The sequence below is a fragment of the Bos grunniens genome, chromosome 1 (genome assembly GCF_055505025.1).
Source record: "Bos grunniens cultivar Pamir isolate PY7600 chromosome 1, Bosgru_T2T1.0, whole genome shotgun sequence".
Classification (NCBI taxonomy): Eukaryota; Metazoa; Chordata; class Mammalia; order Artiodactyla; family Bovidae; genus Bos; species Bos grunniens.
Window position 1 is genome coordinate 99,956,560 of NC_141165.1, and position 15,503 is coordinate 99,972,062.

Below are 15,503 nucleotides of genomic sequence, written 5' to 3' on the forward strand. Positions count from 1 at the left end.
ATTTTCTAGATATGTTGTCTGGAGAAGGCAATGGCACCCCACTCCAGTGCTCTTGCCTGGAAAATCCCATGGATGGAGGAGCCTGGAAGGCTGCAGTCCATGGGGTCGCTGGGGGTTGGACACAACTGAGTGACTTCATTTTCACTTTTCACTTTCATGCATTGGAGAAGGAAATGGCAACCCACTCCAGTGTTCTTGCCTGGAGATTCCCAGGGATGGGGGAGCCTGGTGGGCTGCCGTCTATGGGGTCGCACAGAGTCAGACACGACTGAAGTGACTTAGCAGCAGCAGCAGCAGATATGTTGTCCCTATGCTTCCAATTAACCTGCCTTAAAAATCTCTCACCCATGAGAATAACAAGAGCAAGTAGCCCTACCTCCACTCCAGTGTTGCCGTAATCACCTTTTGTGCCAAGCACTTCATCTTCCTTCCTGTTGTTTCACAACAATCCCATGATCTAAATAGTGTAACTATTCTCACACTAATGGAGACCACTGAGGCTAATGGAGATCAAATAACTTTCATCACTGAGTTAGTGTCAATAATGCTGAAAGCTCGACCTCTTTGCACCGGTGCCAAATCAAATCTTGGAGACAGAGTTTTGGGTGTCAAAACAGTCATTTTACATTTACCATATTTCTTTCAATTGCTTGAAATAAGCACAATCTTTCTGAGTATTTAAATGATCCATAAATTTAATAAGTTAATGTAGTAAATACAGTGAAGTTTTCTCAAATGTTCCAATAACTGTATATGCTTAGTAAGATTTCAACCTAAAACCATACAACTAAACCACTAAACCACGTACTCAATCACACTTCCTAGTTTGGAGTTTCAAGGCTATCATTTCAAGCCAGATACTCTTAAGTTTCACAAGAACATAAATTCATAAAGAAAATCAGGATCCTTCTTAGAAAAATATATTATTACTATAATTTTGATTCTTTCCAAACTTCCTCTTCTTAATTCTAAATCTTCCAGGACTGAAAGATGTATACCCATTGAACCAACCCATTAAACTCAGATAGCCTGATCTGTAAAGCAGACAGTTATCATCTAGCTCATTGGTATTATTTAAAAATCAGGATTTAGGCCAGCCACGAGACCTGCAGTTCCAGACATTATGATGAATTATTCGTGCCATTTCCGGGCAAAGGTTCTTTTTATAATCACAATGTCACGGGTTTCAAAACTTCAAAGGAAAAGCTGGCATTATCTCACTTTTGTTCACTCACAAAGCTTGCAGTGCTCGTTCAAGTTGATCACTGATTTGCATTTGCATTTTTTTTTATTCTTAAGAAATTATACGTATTTTGCATCTAAAGTCTTTTGAACTAGATGAGGTCCTACAACACACAAGCAAATGTATTTTCCTTCCAGTGTAAAAGGCTACAAGTTCTGATATTCACTGCTGTTTCAGGAATATACATTTCTTATGGATATTCAGAATGGCCTATGATTATAATTTAGATGTCCTATGGCTATCTATGACTTATGGTCACAACTCATGGAATCATTGTGCTGATAATTATCATTGATCTTAAAAATTAAAGTGGGATAGTATATTACTTAAAGGCATGATTAAGACAACCCTGAAGTTGATTCCTGGTTTTCCACTTATCAGCTGTGTGACCTTGGACTTACTGCTTAATCTCTTTGGGATTTAGTTTTTTCATTTGCAAAATGGAGATAATAAGTTTATCTATTCTTAAGATCATTATGAAAGGTAAATTCAATATTAAAGGTAATAATAGCCTAGAACTTAGCACAAAGCAAGTAATTAATAAACATTGGTTATTAGTAGTATTCAGTTCAGTTCAGGTCAGTTCAGTTCAGTCACTCAGTCGTGTCTGACTCTTTGTGATCCCATGAACCGCAGCACACCAGGCCTTCCTGTTCATCACCAACTCCTGGAGTCTACCCAAACCCATGTCCGTCGAGTCAGTGATGCCATCCAGCCATCTCATCCTCTGTCATCCCCTTCTCCTCCTGCTCCCAGTCCCTCCCAGCATCAGGGTCTTTTCCAATGAGTCAACTCTTTGCATGAGGTGGCCAAAGTATTGGAGTTTCAACTTCAACATCAGTCCTTCCAATGAATACCCAGGACTGATCTCCTTTAGGATGGACTGGTTGGATCTCCTTGCAGTCCAAGGGACTCTCTCAAGAGTCTTCTCCAACACCACAGTTCAAAAGCATCGATTCTTCAGTGCTCAGCTTTCTTCACAGTCCAACTCTCACATCCATACATGACCACTGGACAAACCATAGCCTTGACTAGACGAACCTTTGTTGGCAAAGTAATATCTCTGCTTTTCAATATGCTATCTAGGTTGGTCATAACTTTCCTTCCAAGGAGTAAGCGTCTTTTAATTTCATGGCTGTAATCACCATCTGCAGTGATTTTGGAGCCCCAAAAAGTAAAGTCTGACACTGTTTCCACTGTTTCCCCATCTATTTGCCATGAAGTGATGGGACCAGATGCCATGATCTTAGTTTTATGAATGTTGAGTTTTAAGCCAACTTTTTCACTCTCCTCTTTCACCTTCAAGAGGCTTTTGAGTTCCTCTTCACTTTCTGCCATAAGGGTGGTGTCATCTGCATGTCTGAGGTTATTGATATTTCTCCTGGCAATCTTGATTCCAGCTTGTGCTTCTTCCAGCCCAGCATTTCTCATGATGTACTCTACATATAAGTTAAATAAGCAGGGTGACAATGTACAGCCTTGATGTACTCCTTTTCCTATTTGGAACCAGTCTGTTGTTCCATGTCCAGTTCTAACTGTTGTTTCCTGACCTGCATACAGATTCCTCAAGAGGCAGGTCAGGTGGTCTGGTATTCCCATCTATTTCAGAATTTTCCACAGTTTATTGTGATCCACACAGTCAAAGGCTTTGGTATAGTCAATAAAGCAGAAATAGATGTTTTTCTGGAACTCTCTTGCTTTTCCATGATCCAGCGGATGTTGGCAATTTGATCTCTGGTTCCTCTGCCTTTTCTAAAACCAGCTTGAACATCTGGAAGTTCACAGTTCACGTATTGCTGAAGCCTGGCTTGGAGAATTTTGATCATTACTTTGCTAGCGTGTGAGATGAGTGCAATTATGCGGTAGTTTGAGCATTCTTTGGCATTGCCTTTCTTTTGGATTGGAATGAAAACTGACATTTTCCAGTCCTGTGGCCACTGCTGAGTTTTCCAAATTTGCTGGCATATTGAGTGCAGCACTTTCACAGCATCATCTTTCAGGATTTGAAATAGCTCAACTGGAATTCCATCACTTCCACTAGCTTTGTTCATAGTGATGCTTTCTAAGGCCCACTTGACTTCACATTCCAGGATGTCTGGCTCTAGGTGAGTGATCACACCATCGTGATTATCTGGGGTGTGAAGATCTTTTTTGTACAGTTCTTCTGTGTATTCTTGCCATCTCTTCTTAATATCTTCTGCTTCTGTTAGGTCCAGACCAATTCTGTCCTTTATCGAGCCCATCTTTGCATGAAATGTTCCCTTGGTATCTCTAATTTTCTTGAAGAGATCTCTGGTCTTTCCCATCCTGTTGTTTTCCTCTATTTCTTTGCATTGATCGCTGAGGAAGGCTTTCTTATCTCTTCTTGCTATTTTGTGGAACTCTGCATTCAGATGCTTATATCTTTCCTTTTCTCCTTTGCTTTTCGCTTCTGTTCTTTTCTCAACTATTTGTAAGGCCTCCTCAGACAGCCATTTTGTTTTTTTGCATTTCTTTTCCTTGGGGATGGTCTTGGTCGCTATCTCCTGTACAATGTCACGAATCTCCATCCATAGTTCATCAGGCACTCTATCAGATCTAGTCCCTTAAATCTAAAGAGGAGACTTAATAAACACATTTCAGAACTGAAACCCAAGCAAAGAGAACTGAATTTTTTTCTTTCTTTTCTATATAAAGCTCTATAAATAAACTAGTATCCAAATGGGAATTTTCCTTCAAATTTGCTGAGTTGGTGGGTCTACACAGCCTGGTTTCAGCTGACCAGACTCTGAAGCCAGTCTGGTCTTTAGTGACACTCATCTGGTTCAGGCTATAATTATCTTTCTCTAAGACAGAAGCCCCAAAGAGTGGGCACATGCGCACTAATTTGGGAATGCCAGCTAAGAAAAGCAAATACATACATAGCTTGTAGCTTTTATTTACTGACACTAAAGTGACAAAAAAAACATTTGTCAAAGTAAGTATCTGGGCCACATTCACATCTCTTCTTACTTCCACAGAAGTAGTTCTATTAACAGTTGTTCCTTTAGGGCTGGGAGCTGGGGCCTTGGATCTTAAAATGAAGGTCTGTGGGATAAAGAATCACCACTTAGGGGAAACGACCCTCTCTCCGTTGTGTCTGCCACAAGCCTCAGATCCCAGCCTTCTGTAACCCGACAGCATTCAGTGGTGCACACAGGTAAACAAGCCAAAATAGACCTCACCCAAAATAGCTCCCTCCAGGATACCTGCAGCTCTGTATGGGGGCCAGAAAAGCTGGCCTGGTGTGGGTGCTGGCTGGGAAAGGGTGGGGATGGGGGAAGCTGGTCTGGCAGGCCTCCTAAGGAACCAGGGAAAGCACAGGAGACCGTCTTCTGTGATGCAACAACAGTCCTGTTCCCTTTCCCAGGAAAGCTCGGACAGTCTCAGACTCTCCTCTCCCCTCCTTTGTGCCAGATACATTCATCTTCTATCCTCAGTGGAGATTTAAGTTTTTCTTTCCCTTTGAAGAAAAACAAGCGGAGGAAGCTAACGTAATGTCACAGCAAGCAACTCTTGGCGAGTCTTGCTAAGGCGTCCATTCAGAGGTTGTATTTCATCAGACTATCATTTTCTCTCATTCACCCAAACCACTGTTCCCCCAAGAGGCCATTTTCTTTGGGATTGAAAACTCTCCTGTTCACTGAGAGGCTAGAAGGGGCACCGGGAGAGAAGCCATGAATATAATCAACTGGCTTCTGGCTCCTTGAGTGCACTGACACCCTGCAGTCAGCAACACTGAAGGCAGAAAGCAAAAGCCCTTTCTCCAGTGAAGGTGGACTTGGAGACAACTGCACTCAGCCTCTCTCTGGATGCACACCCTCTCTCCTTCATATCCCCTGAGGGACCCTGACAGTGCCTGCAAGCATTAGCTCCTCTGAGAGGGGTAGACCAGGGAAAGCACTGGACCAGGAGTTAGAGAAATCTGAATTTTGGTACCACGTCTTAGATTTACTGGTTAGGCAAGTCACTTCACTTCTCTAAACCTTGTTTTTTATCTGCAAAATGGGGAAAGCAAGCTATGCCCTCGATGAACTCCACTGAGGAATGGATGGTTTTTGTTTTTAAATTATTATTTATTTACTTATTTATTTTTGGCTGTGTTGGGTCTTCGTTGCTGCACAGACTACTCTTTAGCTGTGGTGCATGGGCTTCTCATGGCAGTGGCTCCTGTTGTTGGGGAGCATGGGCTCTAGGGCATGTGGACTCAGGAGTTTTGGTTCCCAGGCTCTAGAGCACAGGCTCAGCAGTTGTGGTGCATGGGCTCAGTTTCTTGGAGGACGTGGGATCTTCCTGGATCAGGGATAGAACCCATGCCTCCTGTATTGGCAGGCCAATTCTTTACCACTGAGCCACCAGAGAAGCCCTCCAGTGAGGAATGCGTGTTGTGCACGTGAAAGCGAGCTACGAAATGATATACAAACCTGAGGATTAAATCGATTATCATATGGCATCATGATAGATAATGTCCAAGATCTGTTAATGGACAATGGACATTATCCATCTGTCAGACAAAGTTCTAAATCTAAAGCCTGCAGACTAAGACACTGTCACTATCTACACCAACACATGGATAACTTACATTGATGGATTTCCAAGTTTAATTCTTTTTTTTAAAAAAATATTTACTCATTTGCCTGCCTGGGTCTTAGTTGCAGTACTCTGAATGTATAGTTACGGCATGTGAACTCTTAGCTGTGGCATGTGGGATCTAGTTCCCTGACCAGGGATCAAACCCAGGCCCCTGCATTGCGGGTGTGGAGTCTTAGCCATAGGACCACCAGGGAAGTCCCTAGAGTTTAATTCTTATAACACCTCTTTGAGGCAATACTCTTTTTGATTCTAAAGCTAAGGAAAAACTATGACTTAGATGAATAGAGTGACATGCTCAAGGAACCCAAAAAATGTAGCAGTGAGAAAATATAGATCAAGTTTCTCGGCTACAAGACAAAAGCTCTTTCCACTGCCCAATTATGTTGGAACTATAAGAATAGGAAGAAGTTCACTATACATTCTAAAATCCTATGACTGTAGGTTTAGCTCCATTCTACTTCTTAGGGGTACTCTATAAGTGATGGTTCTTACTGTGATGATAGGGTACATCTTAGAACTAGCATTTGTCTCTGGAAGAACCACTGGCTACTGAGGAAGGTACATAGAGCTTTATTTTTCCAGGAACCTTGCTTGACCCTTTGAGACACTTTTCTATTTTCCTTCTTACTGTCACTGCCATCTACTTAAAATTCAGTTTTTTTTTTTTTTCTGTACTATTTCCTGTCCATATTCACCACCACCACCACCATCCCTGCCAAACCGGAGAGAACTGGACCAGAACTTCAGTTTTCTTCAGTTATTTTCTAATTCCTTTATTTCTGTTGCTATAATCTGACAAACAATTTCAGCTATTTTTCATTGTATCTGAGAATTTCTTCTCTCCCTAAGTGACCTCATCAGGCATGGTGACCAGACTCATGCCTGACACATCATGCAAATGCTACAATAGGCAGACCATGAAGTTATAAAGGAAAAAGTGCACGAAATGTGGTAATACAGTTTAATGTTAGGCTTTGAGGAGCTATGAAATATTTCTAAGGTTACTGTTTTTTTATTTGAGGCACAGGAAAAAAGTGACAGTCGACGTTCCTCTGCTTTTTCACACTGGCCTCTATTGTTTGAAGCGGTAATTGTGGTCTTCTACTTCTTTTCCAGGTTCCGTTGGAGGAGGCGGTTGCTGGTGATCTCGGCCCCTAATGATGAAGACTGGGCCTATTCACAGCAGCTCTCTGCCCTCAGTGGCCAGGCATGCAATTTTGGTGAGTGGGAAGCCTCGTCATCACTGCTTTCCCATACCACTCTCTTCCTGGTCTAAAATGGAACACAGAAGCTTAGGTCATCCAAATATTCCCCAGCCCAGACTGTAGATTCCCAGACACTTACTCAGTTATATTGAGGATAAAGTTGCTTTCAGACTGGAATCTTAGTCAACTGGGGTCTGTTTTTCTTTTTTCTTTTTTCAATATTCTGCCCTCTCAGGTTTTTTATTGAAATGTTTGAAAATACCTGCTGCTTTACTTACAGTGATCTGTATTATGTGTCTTCTTATTTGCTTTTAAAAAATTTGTCTCAAGATCATAAAACTCAGATATCATCAATTACTTAGGTAATAATTAGGTACCAACACTGAGTACTTTTCCATAGATTTAAGTATTTTTTGTAAGACAGGAATGGCTTTGAGAATTAATTAATGAATTGAACCTCACTGTACTATATTACCAGTCCCTTTGAAAGGATTTTGATCTCTAACTAAGTACTAGGAAGACAGCAAGATTTGTTAAACAGTGCCTTATGCTTTAAGACAAGTAGGTCAAAAAGAAACGCTGTTTATTATTACTATCATTATTTGCAGTGAATTGCTCAGTGTTTTGAAAACTAATGTATGCTTTCTATACCAAACATTATTATTCTAGTGGTCAGAAAGGGCAAATACTATTCTGAATAAGTACATATAGAAAGGAAATGCACAATATATAGAACATTATTAATAAGTTCAATGTTGAACCAGAGAGATAATGGTAATTTCAAAAGTTGGAATCACTACAAAAATTTTATTTAAGATACACCTCTGCAGAGGTGTCAGTAGAGAGTCAGTAGAGAGGTGGAAAGTAGCTAGTGGCCACATATTTAAAACTTCATAATTGGAACATAGATGAATCCACATTATTTTGATATTTCTATTAGGAAGAAGAATCATTTATTAGCTATAAAACTGTGTTTAATTTATAAAAGGGAGGGGTGGTTGTATAAGTTTTGTAAAACATTAACAGAGACTGGGTCCTTGCTATGACCAGGTACCTATAAATAATAAATACATTTCAGTTTTAAGATGTAAAATAATAACAAAAAAAGGCAGAAAACAAGCTTATAACAGTAAGGATAATTAGAAAATTTGTAAATGTTTATTTATACTCTTATTATCAAGATTAATGCTTTAAAAATTTATATCAACATATGTAAGGAAGATTTGATTGTGCCAGTATTTTTAGGCATACTTTAAATTATTAATAGCCACCAACAGTGGTGGGTAAGACAGAAGTTCTTAGAGCAGTTAATGACCCTCCATGATATGAATATATAAATAAGATCATGGCTTGCTAATTTTCTAAAGACATCTTTGCAGCAGCTATTAGGTGATGTTTCATTTTGAATCACTACACAAAGAGTCTAAGTCAAACTCTTGTAGTAGATAGGAAATGTGAACAAGTCATGTTTTAAAGGGATAATTAAATTCATGATCTTCCCTTTTGAAAACATGACTTAACATGCAGAACAGAAATGCTTCACTTCTCTGAGAGAAGAGTAAAGCCCATAAAATTTTTTTGGAATAGCATTTTGCCTGAATTTCAGCTCTTCTTTAGAAGAGCCCTCCATAGTGGCTTTTAGTTTTCTCTCCTGGACAATCAAAACTGTCAGCAATCATATTTATTATTAATAGTTTCAAGTTACTACTGTGACTAGGCTCGGATTTTGTCTAAAACCATGAACTCTAAATAGGATGACTCTACAGCCCCCTTGCCTTCCTATGTTCTTTCTCCTGAATCTTTTCATAAGGGCTTCATCTTCAAAAGAATTCCAGCAAGCTATCACAGCGTGACCTTCTTTCCTTTCCTGAAACTTGAGCTGAGGGTGGGCGGGAAGCAAGCTGTGCTTCCCTCAGTGCCACCCCTTTGAGTCTTCTAAAAAAGGGATAAAAACCCGCCCACTGAGCAGACAAACTTTCGTTTGAGGAAGCCAGAACAATTTCTTCAACAATCACATTGGCTCGCTCTGTAGTCTTTTCTTTGAGAGAAAATTAAATTATCCATGTAAGCTGTTATAACATCAGCCGTGACTTTTTTCCAGAACCAGCTTAGATCATCTCAGATATTTTAAAGTTCCAATGGCTTCAGTTTTGTTTTGTCATTTAATAGAGTGAGAATCACAGTTTAAGAGCAAATCCTTTTCCAATCTGCAAAAACAAAACTAAACCACATTTGACCCTGTTATTAATCCTAAAATCTGCAATTAGTCTCTTTTCAAGATTTTATAAATGTTTAAATGCATTTTTTATGGAAAAAAATTTTAATGACTTATTTTACCTAATCAGGTTATGTTTTATACTCTTTTAAAACTTGAGATTTTAATTGTCAGATATCCAGTCTTTGGAAGCAAAAGACTTACTACAGATTCTATGGCTTTCTTTTTTCTCTCAGGTCTGCGCCACATAACGGTTCTGAAGCTTTTAGGTGTTGGAGAGGAAGTAGGGGGCGTTTTAGAGCTGTTCCCGATTAATGGTAAAATTTTGTTACTTTAAAGAGTATCAACTACTGATAAGTTCAGTTAAGTTATATTAATTCATATGTAAGCAGTGGATGTACCCTCAGTTGAAGAAAGGTCACTAAATGCTCCCTCCTGGTGTGTGCCCCATGCCTGTGTGTGTGTGTATGGGTGTGAGAATGTATGTATACACAGAATGTGTGTATAAGAATGGGAAGGGGAGCATAAGCACTCATACTGTTTTTATTAAAAAACCATTCACAAGTGACAGCAAAGATATTCATTTCTTAATAGAGATATGTAATTCTTTTGTGTCTGCATAGGGCTTTATTGGCTTACAAAGCATTTTCACCCATGTTATCTCATTTAATTCTTGTGGTAGTTTTATAAGGCACGAGAAATGAAATATTTCCTGCCATGTCAGTGAACAAGGGATGTCAGAGTTGATCTTGATGTGGCAGTTGATCTTGCAAGGATTAAATAAAGGAACTGGTTTTATATTTTATAACACTTCTGTCAAGAGACATTTGCCTGAAAATGTGACCCATGTTGTAGAATAGCAGGAACATTTCATTACTAGTAGAAAGACCAGCAAAGTTCTTAAATTGGATTTTTAAGCTGTAGAGAATAGATCCTTGGGTCCTTTCTCTGTTCTCACAGTGATTTCTTCTTACTTGATGCTTTCCTCAGTGTTGCCTCTTTAATCCACTAACAACTTTTCTAATCCTATTCTAGGGAGCTCTGTTGTGGAGCGAGAAGATGTACCAGCCCATTTGGTGAAAGACATACGCAACTATTTCCAAGTGAGCCCAGAGTACTTCTCCATGCTTCTAGTTGGAAAAGATGGGAATGTGAAATCCTGGTATCCTTCCCCAATGTGGTCCATGGTGATTGTGTACGATTTAATTGATTCGATGCAACTCCGGAGACAGGAAATGGCCATTCAGCAGTCACTGGGGATGCGCTGTCCAGAAGATGAGTATGCAGGCTATGGTTACCATAGTTACCATCAAGGATACCAGGATGGTTACCAGGATGACTACCGTCATCATGAGAGTTACCACCATGGATATCCTTACTGAACAGAAATATGTAACCTTAGCCCCAGCCAGTTTCCCCTGCAACTGTTAAAGTCACATGTGGCCAGCTACATAAAGGAGAGTTCTTCCACACTGCCTGCACTCCCTGCCTTTTTCTTTCAGTGTTCTTCCAAGATTAAATAAATAGCAACATTTTGCCTACTCATGAGTTGTCAAGAGACCTTAAATCATAAAGATGTTCAAAAGAATTGCTTCTCTAACTGGAGAATAAGTATTTATACCTCTGTTTTACTTTTTAAAAAGTATTAACTGGTAAGTGAAAACTAGGATTGTTAAAGATCATAGCACAGATGTTTTCAAATAAACATCTGAGCAGATGGAACAGACAGAGCAGATAGCGTCTTAACCCTTTTGAAATGTCAGTCTAAAAATGATTAAGATGGCTCTGCTTTATACTGTGAGTTTCTTTCCTGAAGCTTGATACCAGAGGAGTCCAGTGATACTGACTTCCAAAGCCAGGGCAAGTACCAAACTCCACTTTGTTACCATAGCTACTTCCTACCCTGTTTCTCTTTAGTGTCAGGGGAAAGGAAACCCTCAATCACCTCCAGAACTGGCTGTGCAGCTAAAGGTGACACTTTCAGAGTTCCATCAGGTACCATGGAATTCCCAACATGGGAAACCTTGACTCTTCACACTTGACTTCCTGGGCACGCTTGCTAATGGGCCCATTACACACTGGCACCTTGTAAAATAAAATTACAAAGGAGATTATTTCCAGGCATTCTTTTTTTCTTCAAAGGAAAGTGTTCCTAAATTACAGTGGATAAAATTATAACTGGAGTGCAAAATATAATCCTTGTCTTTGAAATAGAGCATTTTCACATATGCGATATAAACTAAATATTCTCCCTTCTTCCCTCCCTCTTTCCCCTCCTTCCTTCTATACTATTTTACTTTTTACCAGCAAACAATGACCAAGTAATATCTACAAGCTTGCCCGAAGGCAGGCAGTCAAGAGTCCCTGGATTTTAGCATCCTGACAGTGCCAGCCTCTGTCAGTAATGGGGATGCTTATTTTTTTTGTCACTGTTATTAAAATTGATTTTCCAAATAATCTTGATTATTGGTTATTGATTTAGTGAGTCCAGATATTAATAACTGCATTCAAGTCACATGTGAATACCACTAGCATTTAACTTATTTGTGCCTATTTGCACAACTCTGTCTTTTACTTCATCTGAACTTTCTTATAATTACAGTAAAAGTGGAATCTCTACCTCAAATGAACTTGAGGGATTATTTCTTTTGCCCCTTATTCTCCATAAAGACCATTCATTCTTACCTGTTTTACAGGTAACTGAAGTTCAGAAAGTACCAGTGACTTCAGAGCATACTTTTCTTATTGTATAAATTATGCTTCCAGTTCACCCCTCCTCCCATGGTGGGCATCTTTCCTCCTCTTTGCTAGAACAGTCTGTACCAGCTGCTTGAGGAGGGCAGGTGCAAGAACCAGGCTGATGTGCATTGTCCTTAAATTGTTGGCAAGGTGAACCACAGTTTAAAATTGCCAATAAAAATGTATTTCTTTATTATTGCCTCTGAAATTACATAGGGGCAATATCTAAGTAAGGGGCCCAAATTGTCTCAATTTCAGGAAATACAATAATGGAGTTTCATCTCCCAAGGAAACTAGATAGGAATAATAAACATTTTCTTTTCTATTCCTTCTGTTCTTTTTCTTAAATTTATTTTTTAAATTTACAATATTGTATTGGTTTTGCCATATATCAACATGAATCCGCCACAGGTATATACGTGCTCTCCATCCTGAACCCTCCTCCCTCCTCCCTCCCCGTACCATCCCTCTGGGTCGTCCCAGTGCACCAGCCCCAAGTATCGTGCATCGAACCTGGATTGGCGACTCATTTCATATATGATATTATACATGTTTCAATGCCATTCTCCCAAATCATCCCACCCTCTCCCTCTCCCACAGAGTCCAAAAGACTGTTCTATATGTCAGTGTCTCTTTTGCTGTCTCGTACACAGGGTTATTGTTACCATCTTTCTAAATTCCATATATATATATGTCAGTATACTGTATTGGTGTTTTTCTTTCTGGCTTACTTCACTCTGTATAATAGGCTCCAGTTTCATCCACCTCATTAGAACTGATTCAAATGTATTCTTTTTAATGGCTGAGTAATACTCCATTGTGTATATGTACCACAGCTTTCTTATCCATTCATCTGCTGATGGACATCTAGGTTGCTTATAGAATACTTTTATTAAGGTTCTAGCTCCTATACCTGAAGAAAGAGAACACTTTTTCATAACATGAGGTTACTTTTTCAAGCATTCTTCTGGTTTCACTGGTACTGAGATGGTCTTTAGCAGTCCATTGGAATGGTTCTTCACTCTGATGAGTGGGTGAAAAAGTCGTGGGTAATCATTTAGGGGACTGTAGAATAAAGAAGCCACAGCTCAGCAAAGAGACACATTCGAGGAAGATGCTATTAGTAAATGTCCTTAAATCCTAGAGTCTGGGAAAATACAGAGTAAATCTTAGCAAATGGGAGAGCTGAAGAATAAGGTAACCTGAATCTCTGTTTTCTAGGGCTAGAGATCTGGTAGTTGGAAGTCTGGGTATTGTTTTTTTTTTTTTAATAAAAACATTTCCTTCTCCAAACAGCAACAACAACAACAAAAAAGGTAAAATACAAATAAATTCTAATTTTGGAGAAAGATTATGGAATTACAGTATTTTGAAAGAAAAGCACCCAACTGACTTAGGGAAATTTGAAAGACTAAAAAGAACACTGCCTCATCCAAGTTGCCATAATTCCCTTCCATGAAATTCCAAGAACTGTTTTTCATCAGAGAAGTCCCAGGGCTCTAAAAGTGAAATGAAAGGGTTAGTTGCTTAGTTGTGTCTGACTCTTTGCGATCCCATGGACTGCAGACTGCCAGGCTCCTCTGTGCATGGAATTCTTCAGGCAAGAATACTGGAGTGGGTAGCCATGCCCTTCTGAAGGGGATCTTCCCAATCCAGGGAGTAAACCCAGGTCTCCCACATTGCAGGCAGATTCTTTACTGTCTTAGCCACAAGGGAAGCCCAGGACTCTAAGGTGAATGTTAATTCAGCAGAGAGATTCTTCCCCTGCCACAGAGAGTGGTGGCCCAGACATAGCAGTCAGTGGAGCCCGCTGGTCTCATCCTCTACATTATAGTTGATAATGAAGCACGCACCTTCTCAACTCCTAAAACCTTGAGCATAAAAATAGCTCAGGGCCAGGGTGATTGATGGCCTTGGCTGACCCTGATGGATAATCTCAGTACTTAGCAGTATGTGGAGATTCCAGAAAAAGAGAAGCCTCTTGAAAAGAACCTCTGTCCATATCTGTGCCATCACTAATTCCCCTTTGCCTACTGAGGAATCCTTTCTGCTCTGTGGCTGCTCTGTGGTTTGGGGTGTGCAGATAGAGGGTGTAGTCAGTGTATACTCTTAACTTCCAACTCAGGTGAAATGCTAACTCCTCTCTTCAGTCCTCTCAGAGTTGGTGCAAAGCTCCGAGTACAAGATTTTCCTTAGTTTTGTACATGTTACTAGCTACTAAGAATTCAAGAATCAAAGTTAAAGGTGGTGTTTCTTCTGGTCTCAGTCTGACGATAGTGATGCTATCAGCTAGCAATGCCCGGGGCACTCACCTGGGCCTGCATATTTGAGGTTGCCCCCACAGACATTTTCCAGTAGGAGCCAATGTTGTGGACTGGCCTTTGTGGTTTGTATCATGATCACAAAACGCACCTCAGCAACAACTATGTTGATGAAAAGCTAATCAATAGTTGATCTAAGAAAGAAATAGAAGTTTCTCTTTGAGCCAACCTGAGGATTATAAGCTGGGAGATGGTCTTTCAGAAAGCTCTGAGGTCTGTTCCACCCACCAGAGATCAAAGTAGGCTAACATGAGTTCTTGAGACAGATAATTATGTGTCATTTGACAGTTTACAGATCAACACGTACAGAGCGAGTAGCAGGTCATGGGTCATAGTAGCCCCTGATGGGGTTAAGAAGGAAGGTTATCTTCTAGGGAGGCCTGATTAATCCAGACACACACACAGTACACCCTACAGAGGGTGGGGTCGGGGAGGAAGCCCAAATAGGAAAAGAAAGATTTTATGTTTAAATTTTTCTCATCTTGCCATAAAATATGAACTTTATTTCATCAAACATCAGGAAACTTTGTAAGGAAAAAAAAAAGGTTTATTACTCAGAGGTCCTGGAGGATATATACACATCAAGGCTGGAGGGAGAGCAAAGACCTGCCTGTATTGGGGTTGAGGTGTATTGGGGTTGAGGTGAGGTTTGTGGGTTACTCTTTATTGGTGAATTTAAAACATAAGAGTGGGGGTCAGTTATGTAGGTGACCCAGGGGTCTCCAATAGGGGAGCTTCATGGGGTTGCTGGATCTTTAGGTAGCTGTGTAGCTGGCAACATGCTTATTCGAGATGGATTCTTTGAAAATGGATGCCTTGACAATCAAAAATTTAATGTTAAGCAGTTACATTACAATCAAAAAAGCTGTCAGGCACTTACACTAAAAGTGACGAGAGGCAAAGGGCCAGTTGTAACCTAATTCGATAGGTGCTTCAAAAAGGCCACTGGACTTGGGACAGCTACTGGTCTTTGCCCTGACCTGTTACTTTCCCTAGGACTTAGTTTCCCATCTCCAAGTAAGATAGGCTTTTAGGTAATAGAATGCAAAGTTCAGAGATTTCCTATCATCCAATCAATGTTAAATTCTCAGAGAACCCAGACTTCATAATTTTGTTATGGGAATGGGGAAGGTATTAAGCAACTTCACTGCATTCTTCCCAGCACAGCC

The 15,503-nt window shown here is 40.0% G+C and overlaps 1 protein-coding gene across 4 annotated transcripts in view; it reads left to right on the forward strand.

Annotated features, from left to right (window-relative positions):
- Positions 1-10,819, forward strand: part of CCDC80 (coiled-coil domain containing 80) — a 101,042-nt gene extending 90,223 nt beyond the window's left edge. For all 4 annotated transcript variants that reach the window (XM_086406525.1, XM_086406547.1, XM_086406552.1 and 1 more), the window contains 3 exons: positions 6,971-7,074; positions 9,511-9,591; positions 10,310-10,819. In XM_086406525.1, the coding sequence (XP_086262651.1) occupies positions 6,971-7,074; positions 9,511-9,591; positions 10,310-10,656 (532 nt within the window). In that variant the 3' untranslated portion in view covers positions 10,657-10,819. The remainder of the gene's footprint in view (positions 1-6,970; positions 7,075-9,510; positions 9,592-10,309) is intronic.
- The last annotated feature ends 4,684 nt before the right edge of the window (positions 10,820-15,503 follow it).